This window comes from Rhinoderma darwinii, chromosome 4 (genome assembly GCF_050947455.1).
Source record: "Rhinoderma darwinii isolate aRhiDar2 chromosome 4, aRhiDar2.hap1, whole genome shotgun sequence".
NCBI lineage: Eukaryota > Metazoa > Chordata > Amphibia > Anura > Rhinodermatidae > Rhinoderma > Rhinoderma darwinii.
The window spans coordinates 238,518,553-238,537,019 of NC_134690.1; the positions used below are offsets into that span (position 1 = coordinate 238,518,553).

At 42.8% G+C, this 18,467-nt stretch overlaps 1 protein-coding gene across 1 annotated transcript in view; it reads left to right on the forward strand.

Moving 5' to 3' along the window:
• The window catches only part of LOC142760502 (G-protein coupled receptor family C group 6 member A-like), a 64,180-nt gene extending 52,027 nt beyond the window's left edge, over window positions 1–12,153 (forward strand). Inside the window, exons 7-9 of the mRNA XM_075863699.1 lie at window positions 574–786; window positions 8,105–8,222; window positions 11,087–12,153. Of these exons, the coding sequence (XP_075719814.1) occupies window positions 574–786; window positions 8,105–8,222; window positions 11,087–12,153 (1,398 nt within the window). The remainder of the gene's footprint in view (window positions 1–573; window positions 787–8,104; window positions 8,223–11,086) is intronic.
• Window positions 12,154–18,467: the final 6,314 nt, after the last annotated feature.

Sequence of the window (18,467 nt, forward strand, 5' to 3'; positions counted from 1 at the left end):
ATCCCTGTATATATCATCCATTATCACTGTATACAAACCCTTGCTCACCCTCTCTTCTAACATGCAGGTGTCTTCTGCTCCTCTCTGGCGGGCAGCGTTAGAGGTGTGCTCTGCTCTAGCAGATGTGCCTAGTGTTGTCAGGGCCGATTCTATCTTTTCTGCTGCCTGAGGTGAAAATGTAAATGGCACCCCCTAGATTTTGATTGACATCCCCCTGGCTGTTCTACATCACTAGCAGCCTCCTCCTACTCTTGCAGATGCACCGTTGCCTTGTACAGGCATGCGCGGTGCAACCGGGCAGAGTACGCCTCGCTGCACTGTGCGTGCCCAAGTCGTACAAGGCAATGGCGCATCCGAGGAAGTTGGAGGAGACTGGTAGCGATGTATAACAGCCAGGGGGTGTCAATCAAGCATGGAAAGGTGGGTTTGGAGGCAGGACTATGTGACTCTTCAGGATAGCTGTACAGCCCCATGACCTTAATAAGTAATTAGCATATAGTGTGTGCCGTTTTAAAAGTTGATTTTATAGATTTTTCTTTAGAATTCCATTTTAATGTGTTTGTTCTATTACAGTTACTAGAGGAAATACAGAGAGGAAACTATACCTACAATAATAATACATTCTATTTTACTTCATCTGGTGAAGTTTTGTCTGGCTATGACATCATTTATTGGGATACAGCAGACTCTACTGTGAAATTCCAATTAATTGGTTTATATGACATTCATGGAAGAAATCTTACCTTAGAAGATAATGCTATTTTTTGGAATACAGAAAACAATAAAGTACGTGCCTCAAAAATAATTTGAATAGTTTAAATCATATTTTAGACTAAAGCACCCACACTCTCCACACAAATGAATACAAGATATTTATTACATGCAAATAATCTCATAATTAATGCATTAATCACGGGTTACAAATAGAGTTCACATAATATACCATAACATTCCTATGTGCTAAAGGAAGACCTAGCTGTTACCTCAAAATAAATTTCTGGTTGTCCACAATATTATTTAGCATATATGTATTTTGTTTAGTAAACGCATAGATCTTGATCTATTAGGTCCTGAGATGATCACTGGTATATTCAATGTCTAGTGAGAATGTTTCAGCTCACGGGGTAGAACCCTCCTTTGTCCAATGAATACATTTTTTTAATTTTATTTTTATTTGTATTTTAATATACAATGATAAACTTCACAAAGAAAGGTGCAGAGAAGAAGAAACGGAAAAGAATCAAATAAATGCCGACACAATCTAGTTAGTGACAAATGAAAATCACGTTCTCGGTACTACCTCTGCCTAGAACATTCATATACAGTATCTGTAGAACATTTTTATATAATAAACAATAGTTAAAAAGTTTAATTTGGCATGTTCTTGAAATCAACAATTAATAATTTTTTCTATAATGGTGCATTACTACTAGTGAAGGGATTTAATAATCTTGTATCTTCCATATCAAACATTGAAAAATATCAATTTCATTTAAGCTTTTTTTTTTATCATGGTAACTGTTAACAACCTTCTATATTTAATAAACCTTCTGGTATATATTTAGAAAAAAAAACATTCATTTTCCCTTTAAGAAAAAATATCTAAAACAAATCCATAAGCAAGATGCCGACTGTATGCAACTGCATACAATTTTTTTAATGGATTTGTTTGACAGATACATTAAAAAACTATGCTTTTTTTTTAACCCCTCAAGGACAAAGCCTGTTTTGGCCTTGTGGACACAGCCGATTATTTCAAATCTGACCTATATGACTTTATGTGGTAATAGCTTTGGAATGTTTTTACCTATCCAAGCGATTCTGAGATTGTTTTCTTGTGACACATTGTACTTTATGTTAGTAGCAAAATTTTGTTGAAACATTCAGTGTTTATTTGTGAAAAACACCAATATTTTTAGAAACATTGTAAAAATTAGAATTTTTCAACATTTTATTGTATCAGCTTGTAAGACAGATGTCAATACCACACATAATAGCTACTAGTTAACATTTCCCATACTGTATGTTGGCATAGTTTTTTGAATGTCCTTTTATTTTTCTAGGCCGTAACAAGGTTTATAACTATAGCAACAATTTTTCATATTTTCAAAAAAAATTCCAAAACCTGTTTTTGTAGGGACTAGTTCATGTCCGTAGTGACTTTGAATACCCTATATATTAGAAACCGCTATAAATCACCCCATTTTAAAAACGGAACCCCTCAAAGTATTCCAAACAGCATTTAGAAAGTTTCTTAATCCCTTAAGCATTTCACAGGAATTAAAGCACAGTAGAGGTGAAATTTACAAATAAAATTTTTTTTTGTAGAAATTTATTTGAAGTTCATTTTTTTCTGTAGCACAGAAGGTTATACCAGAGAAACGCAACTTAATAATTATTGCCCAGAATATGCAGTTTTTAGAAATATCCCACATGTGGCCCTAGTGTGCTAATGGACTGAAACATAAGCCTCAGAAGCAAAGAAGCACCTAGTGGATTTTGGGGCTTCCTTTTTATCAGAATATATTTTAGGCACCATGTCAGGTTTAAAGAGGTCTCGTGGTACCAAAACAGTGGATACCCCCCAAAATTTACCCCATTTGGGTAACTACACCCATAAAGGAATTTATCGAGGGCTATATTGAGCATTTTTACCCAACAGTTTTCCTGCTGAATTTATTTAAATTAGGCCGTTAAAATGAAAATCAAATTTTTCTGAAAAAAAACATAGAGATTTTAAATTTTTATAAGGAATAAAGCAGAAAAAGCACCCCAACATTTGAAAAGCAATTTCTCCTGATTACGGCAATACCCCATATGTGGTTATAAACTGCTGTTTGGACACATTTCACTGCTCAGAAGGGAACGAGTGCCATTTGGATTTTGGAGAGCAGATTTTGCTGGAATTGTGCTATTTCACAATCTGTGCTATTTCACAATTGCAACGCCCTTGAGGGACCAAAACAGTGTAAACCCCCAAAAAGTTAGCCCATTTGGGAAACTACACCCCTCAAGGAATTTATCTAGGGGTATAGTTAGCATTTTGAAGCCACAGGTTTTTGCTGAATTTTTTTGGAAATAGACCGTGAAAATGAAAATCTAAATTTTTTCTGAAAAAACTGAAATTTTTTATTTTTACAAGGAATAAAGGAGAAAAAGAACCCCATTTTTTGATAGCAATTTTTCCTGATTACGGTAATACCCCATTTGTGGTAATAACCTTCTGTTTAGACCCACAGCAGGGCTCAGAAAAGAAGGAGTGCATTTGGATTTTGGTGCACAGGTTTTGCTGGAATGTTTTTTGTACTCCATGTCACATTTGCAGAGCTCCTGAGGTACCAGTACAGTCGAAGCCCCCAAAAGTGACCCCATTTTGGAAACCACACGCCCTAAAGTATTTATCTATCGGTGCAGTGAGTTTTTCAAACCCACTTTTTTTGTAGGAATTGATACAAAGCCGATGTGAAAAATTTAAATCTCATTTTCTGTCACAAGTGTGTCATTATTAGGACACATATTTCCTGCAAAGTACGTTAAACTGAATAATTGCCCCCAAAAGTGACCCAATTTTGGAAACCACACACCCCAAAGTATTCATCTAGCGGTGCAGTGAGTTTTTCAAGCCCACCTTTTTTGTAGGAATTGATGCAAAAAATGTAAATCTCATTTTTTGTCACAAATGTGTCATTATTTCCTGCAAAGTACATTAAACTGAATAATTTCACCCCAACATTGATTATGCTGTGTCTACTATGTTTAAAAATACCCCCATCTGCTGCTCTATCAAATGCTAAAGAGCACCCCGCAGCTTTTAGGACACCATTTTAGCTCAATTATAGGCCCTATTCCATGCCTTTAGAGGATTTTAGCTGGCAAAATAATATAACACCCCCAGAATTCACCCTATTTTAAAAAAAAAAACCCTAAGGTATTCATCTAGGGAGTTTAGTGTGCATTTTGAGCCCACATTTTGGTCCATAAATTAAGCAAAACTGGTTTTAATTTTTTTTCACAATTTAAAGGCATTTTTGACATGTAAAATTCATGATACTGAAGGAATGCACCCCAATCAGGGGCGTAACTAGGAAAGACTGGGCCCCATAACAAACTTTTGACTGGGCCCCCCCTAGGTGCCACACACAGACCTTCTTATAGATAGTGCCCCCTGTAGTTTGTGCCATACAGCCCCCCTGTAGACAGTGCTATACAACCCCCTTAGTATATATTGCCACACACAGACCCCTGTAGATTTCACCACAAACAGCCCCCTGTAGATAGCGCCACAGCCCTTCCCTTGTATATAGTGCCACACAGTTCCCCCTTGTGTATAGTGCCACACAGTCCCACTTTTATATAGTATCACACGGCCCCCCAGTATATAGTGCCACCCTCTCCCCCCTTGGATATAGTGCCACCCTGCTTCCCCCGTGTGCATGGTGACACCCTTCTCCGCCTTGTGTATATTGCCACCCTGCTTCCCCCCTTGTATAAGGTGCCGCCCTGCTCCCCCTTGAATACAGTGCCACCCTGCTCCCCCTTTTATATAGTGCCACCCTGCCCCCTTTTGTGCCACCCTACTCCCCACTTGTATATAGTGCCACACAGCCCCCCTCCCCAAAAAAAAAAATTATACATACCTTCCCCAGTTCTTGCGACGGACGTTGCGCTGCTCAGGCCCTGGTCGGGACACATGCGCAGACCAGTGTGATACAGTGACATCATCACGCTGGCCTGCGCAGGGAGTCTACCCAGCACCTTATAGGCTGCAGGCCTAAAGTGGCCTGCAGGCTCAAGGCCGATTCTAGCTTTTCTGCTTCCTGAGTCTAAAATTTAAATGGCGCCCCCCAGATTTTGATTGACATCCCGCTGGCTGTTCTACATCACTACCAGCCACCTCAAACTCTTGCAGATGCACAGTTGCCTTGTACTCCTCTGTCATGCGCGGTGCAACGATGAAGCCGGGTAGAGTACACCTCGTGCGTGGCCAAGTAGTAAAAGGCAATGGCGCATCCGAGAAAGTGTGTCAGCCAGGGGGATGTCAATCAAACATGGAAAGGTGGGTTTGGAGGCAGGACTTTGTGACTCTTCAGGATAGGGGCCACCGCCCCATGACCCTTTAATCAGTAATTAGCATATAGCGTGTGCAGTTTTAAAAGTAGATTTTTTTGATTTTCTGGCGTTTTTGAAGCTGAAAATGAAGCTTCTTTTAATCTGGAGCTTCTTTTGAGGCTTCTTTTCAGGCTTCCTTTGAGGCGTTTTTTTGAGGTGTTTTTCATAGTGTTCAATGGAAAATCAGCTTAAAAAAAACGCCTCAAGAAGTGACATGCACTATTTACGCTCCATTTTATAAAACAGGCGTAAAAAGATGCCCCGTATGAACTAAATGCTGTTTTTCCCATTGATTTCAATGGGCAGATGTTTGTCTGGTTCAGCTTCTGTTTTTTCAGGCATTTTTCGAGGCATAAACGCCCCGAAATGCGCCTAAAAACACTTAGGGTATGTTCACATGCAAACTCAAAAATGTCTGAAAATACAGAGCTGTTTTCAAGGGAAAACAGCTCCTGATTTTCAGAGTTTTTTTTAAGCCATTCGCGTTTTTCAGGGCCGTTTTTGGAGCTGTTTTCAATAGTCTATGAAAAATGGCTCCAAAAACGTCCCAAGAAGTGAACTGCACTTTTTCAAAACGGCCGCGTAAAAAAAGGGCCCGTCGGAACAGAACACCATTTTTCCCATTGAAATCAACGGGCAGATGTTTGGAGGCTTTCTGCTTCCATTTTTTCGGCCGTTTTTCGGGCGTTTACAGCCTGAAAAACGGCCGAAAATAGGCCGTGTGAACATACCCTTATTGTGTTCAATGAGTTTTTTTTACAAGCCCAGTGTGCTTCAGTTCAATTCCGTTCTATCAGGTTTCAGGTTTTTTTGGTGGAATAAACTTGGACAGAGAAGAGCAGTCCCTGCATACAAAGTATCTAAACTTCAGAGACTTCCTTCAACTGTCCATTTTTTTCACACACTCATAGACTTTAATGGGTGAGTCTGGTTTGCAAAAACAGACCAGAATAGGACATGCAGTGAGTTTCGTGCTTTGGACACATGCCCCATGAAAAAACATGAAAAAACATGAAAAAACATGAATGTATGAATAGCCCCATTGAATTGCATAGGCCAGTGTGCTTTCAGTTGGTAGAATGGACAGCACATGCATGAGAAACATGCTCATGTGACTAAGGCCTTTGGCCAGTTTCCCACGGGTCGGATATGCTGCGTAAAAACTATGCAGCGTATCCGACCTGGAACCCGCAGCACGCTCCGTCCGTAAAACCGCACCACATCGTGGTGCGGTTTTTTTGGGCGGAATTTCCGCTGCGGAAAACAGAGCTGAAATTTTTTTTATTTATACTTACCCCCTCCCTCTCTTCTGTGCGTAGTCGACGTTGCAAGCCATGTGACCGCTGCAGCCTGTGATTGGCTGCAGCGATCACATGGCATGAAATCCCAGGAGGCCAGACTGGAGAAGAAGCAGGGAATTCTGGGTAAGTATAACTTTTTTATTCTTACTTGCGACTTTTGCGATGGAATCACTGTGATTCCGCCGCAAAAGTCACAATACGACTTTGTGTTGCGGGTTTTGTATCCCCATTGAATTCAATGGGGAAAACCCGCAAAAGAAAATCAACGATAATGCAGCATAAATTGACATGCTACGGATTTAATTTCCGCACCGCAGATCAAATTATCAACATTTATGCAGTGGGTTTTTTTTCCACAGCGTGGGCATGAGATTTTTTAAATCTCATCCACTTTGCTGCTACTGTAAATGCTGCAGAATTTCTACACAGAATTCCGTTGCTTTATTCAGACGAACGGGAATCACGTCAATGCAACGCGCGTGATTTGCACGCGCGTTGCACGGACCTGTATTAGTCTATGGGGCCGTGCGGACATGTGCGTGATTTTTACTCAGCGTGAATCCGCTGAAAAAAAGTCACGACATGTCCGTTCTTTCTGCGTTTTTTGCGCATCACGCACCCATTGAAGTCAATGGGTGCGTGAAAACCACGCATGCCGCACTGAAGCACTTCCGTGCGAACTGCGTTATTCGCGCAAGAGCTGTCAAACTCTGAATGTAAACAGAAAAGCACCGATAACTCCCTGCTTCTTCCTCCAGTCTGAACTCCCGGGATGACAATTCAGTCCAAGTGACAGCTCCAGCCAATCACAGGCCAAGCACAGGCTGCAGCGGTCACATGGACTGCCGCGTCATCCAGGGAGGTGGGGCCGGACGTCAAGAGAGGGACGCGTCACCAAGGCAACGGCCGGGAGGGAAGTTCTCGGTAAGTACGAACGTCTTTTTTTTTTTTTAACAGGTTGCTCGATATTGTGATCGGAATTCACTGTCGAGGGTGCTGAAAGAGTTACTGCTGATCAGTTAACTCTTTCAGCACCCTGGACAGTGACTACTTACTGACGTCGACTAGCCTCATCTCTATGATGGCGGCTGCGTGAAAATTACACTGATGACACACGGAGCTGTCTAGTGGTTTTTGCGCGCGCAAATCGCCGCGTTTTTGCGTCCGCAAAAACGCCACGCTCGTGTGAATCCAGCCTTAGGGTGCAGTCATATACAGCAGATTTTGTTGCAGAAATTTTGTGAGTCTGACAATCAGTTCCATTCATCTGAATAAAACTTGTAGAAACAAGCCCATTGGAACGGATTTTCAATCGCAGAAAATGTCTGCCATGTGCGACTGCACCATTATTATACTGTCTGTGCATGGCTTAGTGGGGGGGAAAGTGGGCATTCATGCACAGTGTGGACTATGAGTCTCTCTCAACTGCACATGCCTTGCTATAAGAGTTGTGACAATAAGATGGCAATCATACTGACTGACAAGGCCACAAGCGGAGGAAACTTGCTGATGTTATCACACAGGCCTGTAAGCCTCAGACTGAAGCCCCACAAGAAAAAGTACTCCATCCAGTGTCTGAAGCATGAGCGTCTGGTGAAACAATAAATGTTGTTTGGGTGTGTTACTATTATTTCCAATATTTTGTCTCCTGTGAATAAATGAACGTAATCTGCATTTTTGTAAAATATTTCCAGGTTCCTTTTTCAAATTGTTCAAAAACATGTGTTCCTGGAACTTACAAAAAACACTCTGATATTACATGCTGTTACGCCTGTGTTTCATGTGCTGAAGGATACTATGCTCCAACAAGTGGTAGGTAAAAAGTTTTGAATATATACCGTATACAATTGGAAATGTATTGATGTAATTCTTTTATGACATCATTGGAATTACCAGTATAGATGAATAGACAGATTGTCTGTAGCCAGGCTGGCTACAATGTGGCTTGGAAACCATGTGGCTCTTGGATATCCAGCCTTATGCCATAAGCAATGTCAAAGTGGAGTGCATTGGACCTAGCATAGGAAATGATAGAGTGCTATATTCCTGCTATACAGAACAAGCGTGCGTCCATATTATAATCCCTGCTGTTATCATTGGACACATAGGCCATGCTCATAATTCCCTGTTATTGCAGGGCCCATTAGGGCATGACCACACATGGCGGAATTCCTCCGCAACTGTCCGCATCAATGCCGCACAGAATCTGCGTTGCAGATTCTGCAGCGGATCTGCACAAAATGTGCAGAAAATTGATGCGGACTGGCCGCTGCGGACTGCAGGAAAAGTGCTTCTCTTCTCCCTATTCAGTGCAGGATAGAGAGAAGGGACAGCACTTTCCCTAGTGAAAGTCAAAGAAATTCATACTTACCGCCCGTTGTCTTGGTGACGCGTCCCTCTTTCGGCATCCGGCCCGACCTCCCTGGATGACGCACCAGTCCATGTGACCGCTGCAGCCTGTGCTTGGCCTGTGATTGGCTGCAGCCGTCACTTACACTGAAACGTCATCCTGGGAGGCCGGACTGGAGACAGACGCAGGGAGTTCTCGGTAAGTATGAACTTATATTTTTTTTTACAGATACATGTATATTGAGATCGGTAGTCACTGTCCCGGGTGCAGAAACAGTTACTGCCGATCGCGTAACTCTTTCAGCACCCTGGACAGTGACTATTTACAGACGTCTCCTAGCAACGCTCCCGTCATTACGGGAGCCCCATTGACTTCCTCAGTCTGGCTGTAGACCTAGAAATACATAGGTCCAGCCAGAATGAAGAAATGTCATGGTAGTAAAAACAATACGCTCCGCAGCACACATAAGATCTGCGGACTTCATTGCGGAATTTTGACTCTCCATTGAAGTCAATGGAGAAATTCCGCCATGAGTCCGCAACCAGTCCGCCACTGCTCCGCAACAGACAGAGCATGCTGCGGACACCAAATTCCGCTCCGCAGCCTATGCTCCGCAGCGGAATTGTACGCATCGTGTAAACGAACACTGCTAAATTAAAGTGAAAGTCAATGGAGAAACGGCTCCGCTGCGGATTAACGCTGCGGAGTGTCCGCAGCGGAATTTAAGTGAAATTCCGCTATGTGTGAACCCGCCCTTATGGTTCCCAAACTTGAGCCCACCAGTGCATACTCCTAGCGGGCCAGTCCAAATCTGCAATCAAGTGTCCAGCATTTAGTAAAAACAGTCCTTAGATTCTAGGAACCATTGCAGAATGCAGTGCTTCGGGGGTCCTTGGTGTTTGACTTGAGTATGGTTGGTATATTTGTAAAGGCTGTGCCCCTATAATAGGATATCCAAAGTTTGCAGTGAGTTTCAAGGATCACATGAGACAAGGTCAGATTCCAAGATCAGAAAAATTACTAGTTTATACAAGAGTTCATGACCAGATTCAGATGCAGGTACTCACAAACAGGATAGACAACTTAGAAGCGGGAATAGGAATCAGAAATACAGTAAATTAGAATAAACACAGCACAGGGTGAAAGACAAGAATGTTCGCGCACCTCCCTAAACCACTAGCTGGCTTAAGCGATATTTACGCATGATGCGAGGGCTACAGCAATAATTTCCCAGATGAACCTTACAACTGGATTGTAATCCCACACACAGCATTTTTTGCTACATTTTCTGCATTTTTTGTAGCATTTTTAACAGTGTGTATTTTTGCGCGGCCAGATTTACCATTAACGTCTATAGTTAACTATAAAATTCACTACATTCACTGCACTTTTGTTTGTGGTGTTTTTGGTGCATTTTTATGGTCAGTGTTTTTTTTGTTTTTGTTTTTTCAAAATGCTTCATGCTCTGGGTGTGTTTTTTTATTTTTTTTTAAACTAACACTAAAACAGCATAAAAAATGCAAGTTTCATTTAAATAATGATGGCGTTTATACGTGCATTGTGTCATGCAGTTTAATACGGCAACAAAAAAAAATTATGTGTGAAGGAAGCCTAAAGAATTTATTTTGCGGTTGGAGATTTTTTTCACCAGCCACTGTGGGTATCTCTCTGTCTATTTGAAATGACCTCATGGCCTGTAAATGATTATGTGTAGGGGCAAAGCCAAAGGATGCAGAGTTTGCAGTTAGTTTGGCTCTGGTGCCTAAGGTTGAATTCACACACAACGTTTTGCTGCATTTTTGTGCTTTTTTCATGGAGTTTTTAATGGCATTTTTTGCAGTGATTTTCATTCAGTCTTATGTGCGTTCAGATGTTACAATAAAGTCCATAGCAAAATATCAAATGCACTGCACACTACTGCATGTTGGTTTGTGGCATTTTTGAGGCAATTTTGTGGTCAGAAGCGGGTTTTTTCAAACGCTGCATGCTCTGGGTATGACTATTTTTTCAGGCGTCGCCAAAAATGTTCTGTGTAGGATCTAGGCCTAATGGCGGCAGAAGGTCCCTCTGCCACATTAGAAGGCACTATTATTACAAATTGGACGTAGTATGGTCGGGAACCCTGTTACAGATTTTACATGTGCCCTTGTCTTTTTAGGTACCGTTTCTCAAAGCTGAATGATTTAAATCCTGTTATTGTTTTTTAATAACAGGATTACAATGTCCCGTACTTTATCAATTGTATTGCCCTTCTTTGCAATTTTTCCCAGTTTGTAATTTTTTCATTGGTATATATTTATGATCCATGTCTTAACCCTGTTTCTAGATCTGGCTCAATGTCTGAAGTGTCTCGATAATCAATGGTCAAGTAATGGAAGTCATCAATGTAATAACAGGACAAAGGAATATTTCCACTGGAACAACCCATTTGCTATAACGTTAATGACATTTTCTGCTATTGGACTTCTACTGGTGTCAGTAATAGGAATTATATTTGTAAAGTATATTGACACGCCGGCAGTTAAAGCAGCAGGGGGCAGTTATACATACATACTAAACATATCAGTGTTGGTAAGTTTAGCAGGCACTGCGTTATTTATTGGTGAACCAGTTCAAATTATTTGCCAGATCAGACAACCACTTTTTGGCATCAGTTTTACTGTTATTGTTTCTTGCATTTTAATCAAATCCTTGCGAATTATTTTGGCGTTTGAGTCAGGCAGCAGAGGTCAGAAGGTAATGAGTTTTGCTTTTAAACCACTATTTATTATTATTTTTTTAACCAGTATCCAGTTGGTTATTTGCTTAATATGGCTCTTTTTAATGAGTCCTTCTGTTAGCATCATCCACAAAATACCTCAACTCCTAATCCTGCAATGTGATGAAGGGTCTTACCTAGTGTTTGGAATCATGCTTGGCTATATTGGGTTACTTGCATTTATATGTTTCCTTTTAGCTTACAGAGGTAGAAAATTACCAGAGAAATACAATGAGGCTCGATGTATCACATTCAGCATGCTGGTCTATATGTTTGTATGGATTCTCTTTATTCCGATCTACATGAATAATACTAGTAGTACATATCTCTCTGCTGTACAGATAATAGCCATATTAGCCTCAAACTATGGGGTCATCGGTTGTCACCTACTACCTGTTTGTTACATCATTTTATTTAAACATGAAAGAAACAACAGAGAATGGTACCTTCAAAGTATTCAATCATTCTTTAAAGTCCGTAGGGCCACATTCTTTCCTTCACAAAGGAACTCAAAGTTTCAAGCTCAATCTTTTCAATGTTCTGGATCGGAGAATGATCATTGTACACAGACATGGTCAAAGAATGAAAGAATCTTCTCCATTAAAGCAAGAAGAAGACGACATAAAAGCTGTTAATGTTTGTGCCATTAGACATTATAGAAATATAATATCTGATCATGAAGTTTTGGAGTAGTATACTGTATATAGTTACTTTACTGGGTGTGGACCATGCCTGAAGCAATGACACATGCTATTACTGGTAAACAGAATGAAGCTAAAATACCAAATGTGACACTCGGGGTGTCGGTAGAAAGTAAAAAGAAGAGAAAACAAAAACACTTAGGCCCTGTTCACACAGATTTTTTTTGCAGGTAGAAGAAATCTGCCTCAGAATCCCTTCAGGAATTTTAAGGCAGATTTTTAAATACCTGTGCTTATTTTCCCGCGTTTTTCGTGGCATTTTTTACCCGTGGCATTGACCTAATGCAAGGACCACGGGCAAAAAACCCAGTGAAAACCGTTCGGAAACAAGCGACGCAGGTTTTTTCTGCCTCCCATTGATTTCATTGGGAGATCAGAGGCAAGAAAGAACATGTTGCTTTTTTTTCCCGCTAGCGACCAAAAGCCGCCCAGGAAAAACAACACTTCTGAAATCAATGGTTTCCACGTCAAAATCTGCGCCAAAAAACTCTGTGTGACTAGGACCCTTAGTATAATTTTAAATTAATAAAAAAAGATCTGTTAAAAGTATTTACATTGCATTGCCATGTGTTCAGAGCCTGTACTGCAACACACTTTGGGCATGGACCTGTGACATCTGTGAGAAAAAGGAACTATATAAAATTGGAGGCATACAGAGGTACCGTATGGGCCCATAGCAAGCTAAAGGCACCTTATTAGGGATGTGATGTAAACAAAAGAAATCAAGGTTTGCCGTAAAAAAAAAATAACATATAAATGTATGAAACAAAATATTCAAGGAATACTACTAATGTAAAGAAAAATGCCAGATATGGAAAATACTTCCATATTATATTCATTTCTATGTAATGACTGCTGCTTCTAAGAATTAATAATTACAATGCTAATTCAATGTGATGACTCAATAAAATGTACAGCCATTCTATAACCAGTTATACAGTACATTATTCTGCTACCTGCAAATTATTTTAATATAATATAGACACACATATTTCTAATTTCTAAATAGAAAAGTGTCAGGAAACAACATCTGACAAAGGTCAGGAAACTTCACATGATCTAGGTCACAATGAAGCCTCATTCACATTGGCATATTTAGGTCAGTGTTTTGCATCAATATTTGGAAGCCCAAACCAGGGGGGGAACCAACACAGAGGAAATGTCTAATGGAAAGATTTGTACCTCTCTTTGGACCCACTCCTGGTTTTGGCTTACAAATACTAATGCAAAAAAATAATAAATTTTTATATAATTTTTGCAATCAATTGTTCAAAATATTAATATGTAAAGAAAAAAAAAATTCTTCTAAAAAAGAAACAAAAAAAAAACCCCATAAAAACAGTGCAGAATACAATACTGTTCGGTATACAGAGCTTAAACTTCTACTGAACTGATACTAATGCTTTATGTCATCATAATGGGTAACAGACTGCTATCATGACCTCGTTTAGCATTTTACATTATTATTGCTGTTTGTATCGTCAACTTAATAAATTTTTTGTTTCAAAGTTTTTATTGATTTTACATAATTAAATGTAATATAGACAATACAAATAAATCTCAATCAAGGAAAAACAGAAGGGTGGCAACATTTTTTGCCAACAATTGACATATTATCATACAAAATAAATGACTCAAATCCCGATTAGAAAGCACAAAATCCACAGGAAAAATCATGAAATAATAGTAACTTTGTCATTCCAAAAAAAAGGTGAGTGGAGGAGTGACGAGACTGGTTATCAATCAACATACCTGTTCCATGGAGTCTAAATTTTATCAAACCTCTCTTGTTTATCCAAAGAAATACTAGAGTTTTTCATTAATTACAGTGGAATTCCGAGGGTCTGGAGTGTGCTCATGAACTGGCCAGCTCCATACACATCAGTTGTTGATTTAACCCCTTAACGACATCCAGGTCCGGCCCTAGGATAGATGGCGCCCTGTGCGAAATGATCTTTCGGCGCCCCACCCCATCATTAAAAATAAATGGCCCATAAAAAAATTATAATGCCCCTTTAGTGCCCCCATACAGTATAATAATAATAATATTTAAGAATATTATATATTACAACCCCTTCAAGGACACAGTATTTTGTCCTCTAATTGTGGCCACAGTATTATGCCATCTGTAGTACCCCTACACAGTATAATGTCCGCTTAGTGGCCCCCACACAGTATAGTGCCCCCCTGTAGATTTTGCCATACAGCCTCCCTGTAGACAGTGCCATAATTCCCCACCTCCTTTTTGTAGATCGTGCCATACAGCCCCCCACCTTCCTCTTGTAGACATTGCAATACAGTCCCCCACCTCCCCCTTGTAGACAGTGCCATACAGTCCCCCACCTCCCCCTTGTAGATCGTGTCATACAGTCCCTGCACCTCCCCCTTGTAGACAGTGCCCCCAAACAAAAACAAAAATTGTACTCACCTAGGCCCCGTTCCCATGACGAACTGAGCTGCTCCATGACGGGACCCTGTAGTCTAGAACAGAGTTTCCCAACCTTTTCGGACTCGAGGCAGCACTGGAAAAACAAAATTTCCTCACGGCCCCCCTACCAAAAATTGTTTTGAGAAAGACAGAAAACCGCTAAGAACAAGCACTCCACTTGTAGGGCATGTTCACACACGTTTTTTGTAAGGCAAAAAAAATCTGCCTCAAAATTCCTTCAGCAACTGACAGCGTTGTGTGACCTTTTTTTTGTGTTTTTTCTTAAGCTGTTGAAGCGAATGCAAAAGACGCAGGAAAAAAAAAGCTCCAAACGGGCGCCGCAGGTATTTTCTGCCTCCTATTCATTTTAATTGGAGGTCAGAGGTGGAAACCACTACTCACAGTAAAATGACCATCAACTCCCGACTCACAGTAAAATGACCATCAGCCCCCCACTCACAGATCCCCCTGTAGGTAGCGCCACACAGCCCCTTGTAGGTGGCGCTACACAGCCCCTTGTAGGTAGCGCCACACAGCCCCTTGTGGGTAGCACCACACAGCCCCTTGTAGGTAGCGCCACACAGCCCCCTTGTAGGTAGCGCCACACAGCCCCTTGTGGGTAGCGCCACACAGCCCCCTTGTGGGTAGCACCACATAGCCGCTTGTAGGTAGCACCACACAGCCCCTTGTAGGTAGCACCACACAGCCCCCTTGCGGATAGCCCCAGACAGCCCCCTTATAGGTAGCGCCAGACAGCCCACTTGTAGGTAGCGCCACAAAGCCCCCTTGTAGATAGCGCCACACAGCCCCCTTGTAGATAGCGCCACACAGCCCCCTGTAAAGTGTGCCACACAGCCCCCTGTAGGGAGGGCCACACAACCCCCTGTAGGGAGTGCCACACAGCCCCATGTAGGGAGTGCCGCACAGCCCCCTGTAGGGAGTGCCGCACAGCCTCCTGTAGGGAGTGCCGCACAGCCCCCTGGTAGGAAGTGTTGCAAAGACCCCTGGTAGGGAGTGCCACACAGCCCACAGCCCCCTGGTAGGGAGTGCCACACAGCCCCCTGGTTGGTAGTGCCCCACAGCCCCCTGTTGGTAGTGCCCCACAGCCCCCTGGTTGGTAGTGCCGCACAGCCCACTGGTTGGTAGTTCCCCACAGCCCCCTGGTTGGTAGTGTCCCAAAGCCCCCTGGTTGGTAGTGCCACACAGCCCACAGCCCCCTGGTTGGTAGTGCCACACTGCCCACTGCCCCCTAGTTGGTAGTGCCACACAGCCCACAGCCCACTGGTTGGTAGAGCCACACAGTCCACAGCCCCCTGGTAGGGAGTGCCACACAGCTCCCTGGTTGGTAGTGCCACACAGCCCACAGCCCCCCTGGTTGGTAGTGCCACACAGCCCACAGCCCCCTGGTTGGTAGTGCCACACAGCCCACAACCCCCTGGTAGGTAGTGCCACACTGCCCACAGCCCTCTTGTAGGTAGTGCAAAGACTACGAAATGACCCTGATAGCTTTAAAAAAAGGACAACTGTGCAGGAGCACACAAAATACCCAGCTTTCCCAGCTATCAAATAAATGTGTGGAAATAAATTAAGATATAACTTTTATTTAGTCTGAGTAAAGGATTCATCTTTTTAGCTAGATTAAATAAAAGTTATATCTTAGTTTATTTCCACACTTTTTTTTGATACCCGGGAAAGCTGGGTATTTTGTGTGCTCCTGCACAGTTGTCCTTTGTAGGTAGTGCCCCACAGCCCACAGCCCCCCTGTAGATAGCAACCCCCGCCCTCCAGTAAAGATAGTGCCACTGTAGCTCCCTGAAGGAGCGAAATCCCCGTGTGGCCGGGGATTCTGCTCCTGGAGCGCTGCTTGATGCCTCTGTCCATATACGGACAGTGACATCAGGGAAAACTCCTGAGGCAGAATCCCCGGTCACAACCTTGCAGACTCTATGACCGGGGATTCCACTCCAGGAGAAGCCAATGACGTCATGGACACAGGAGCTTCTGGAGTGGAATCGACGGTCATAGCGTCTGCAATGCTGTGACCGGGGATTCCGCTTCAGGAGTTTTCCCTGATGTCACTGTCCACACGGGGATTCCGCTCCTTCAGGGAGCTACAGTGGCGCTATCTATACATGCATACACGGGGGGAGAACATATATTAGTACAAGTATACTTACTGCCGGGGCCCTGTATCTAAGTCTATCATGTTTGATAATGTCTGCTGGGCCATGTATCTAAGCCTATTGTGGTATCCCAAAGGATGCAGATGTTATGAGAGGACCTGATGAGAGTAGTAGTCCCCCTAATGGCTGGTTTATTAGTGATGTCACGGTAGCTGCAGTGGTGATCCAACCCTGGAGCACCTCTCTTAGGACACATACCAAGTCAATTGTCAAAAATGGAAAGCAAAATCAGACACAGTCCTCTGCTAACAAAAAGTCTCTTTACTGAGGAGAACTTCCATAAAGTGCAGCAATAATTCACAGGAATGCAGTCTCTCATTACCAGTATAGTGGAGTGTGCATGTGAGGAGGACCCCTTGTTAGCTGACTTGCAGGGATATGCTTGTGAGGGGTGATGCTGACATAGTACTTTCCTCAGATTAGGCAGTTTATGGTTTTGGGGGAGACACAGTCCTTATTATGGCTACAGAAGGGATCTTCACCAGTTGGCTCCCGGCGGGTGACTAACTTGAGGGAAATGTAGTTACTCACGGTTACAGGGCCGCGGTACCCGACAGTCGGACGCGGACCTAAGACACGTGGCTTGGAAACCACGGAGTACTGGACTTTATTTTAGGCCTTCTTTAAGGTCCAGGATTGCAGATAGTCTCCTCTTGAAACGGCTCCTTTCTGACAGATAGATTCTCTCCTTTTCGGAGGCGGTAGAAATGTATATATTATCCCCTCTGTAAGGGGGTGATACTGCCCTTCTAAAGTGAACTGTCTTCACCTGTGCATCTTTCATGTTTAGTGGTATTTTTCTTCTGTGTTATCTGTACCTACTATGTGTTATCCTGTGTATGCCTGTCATATTATTAGCAGCCACAAGGTGTCACTGCAGGACGAGTGACTGAGGAGACAGAGCTGGGTGACAGGAAGTGGAAGTCAGTGAGAGCCATGTGACTCGGGGGGGGGGGGGGGAAATAGAAGACTTGGGTGAGAGAGAGGAAGCACAGTGACCAGGCTTCCGCCATTTGTAGGAGAAGGATCCTTGGCTCAACGTTCCTGGAGGAGGACTAGCTGGACATTCACTACACCTCAGCGATGCCAGGAGACACAAAGGAAAAGACGTCATCTTCTTCAATAGAGGAGCAGAAATCAGAGGTAAGGGTGGTATGCCGCGTGGTAGTGAGTAGCTCTCGCTCTGACCCGCGGAGGCGCACGCGGTAATATATCCGCCGGACTCACGGCGTAGCCAAAGGGCGAGGGGCATAGCTTCCACCTTTGGGGATTCCGCAGTGTGAGTGGTAGCACCACAGTGATCCGCAGAGACGGCCCATTTCCTTCTTGAGACCCGCCGGGCCGGGTCAGTGAGCGCCAGGCGCAGATACCCGAGAGCGGGTGGGACTCCCACAAGGGCGAGTGCCTCAGCTACTGAGAGACTAGATTTGAATGCTGTATTGTTGTTATTTGGCCTGTTTGAAATTGTGATTTTCAGTAAACCGTTGATTTTAAAAGAACTGAGTAGTGTTGTGGTGTCCACGTTTAGTCTTACCTAATACGTGGCGTCACAAACAGGATGAGCCAACCAGGAACTTCAGCGGAGCCTGCCATCAGTGCCCCAGCCCCACCCCCAATTCTGTTCCCTATGGGGGCAG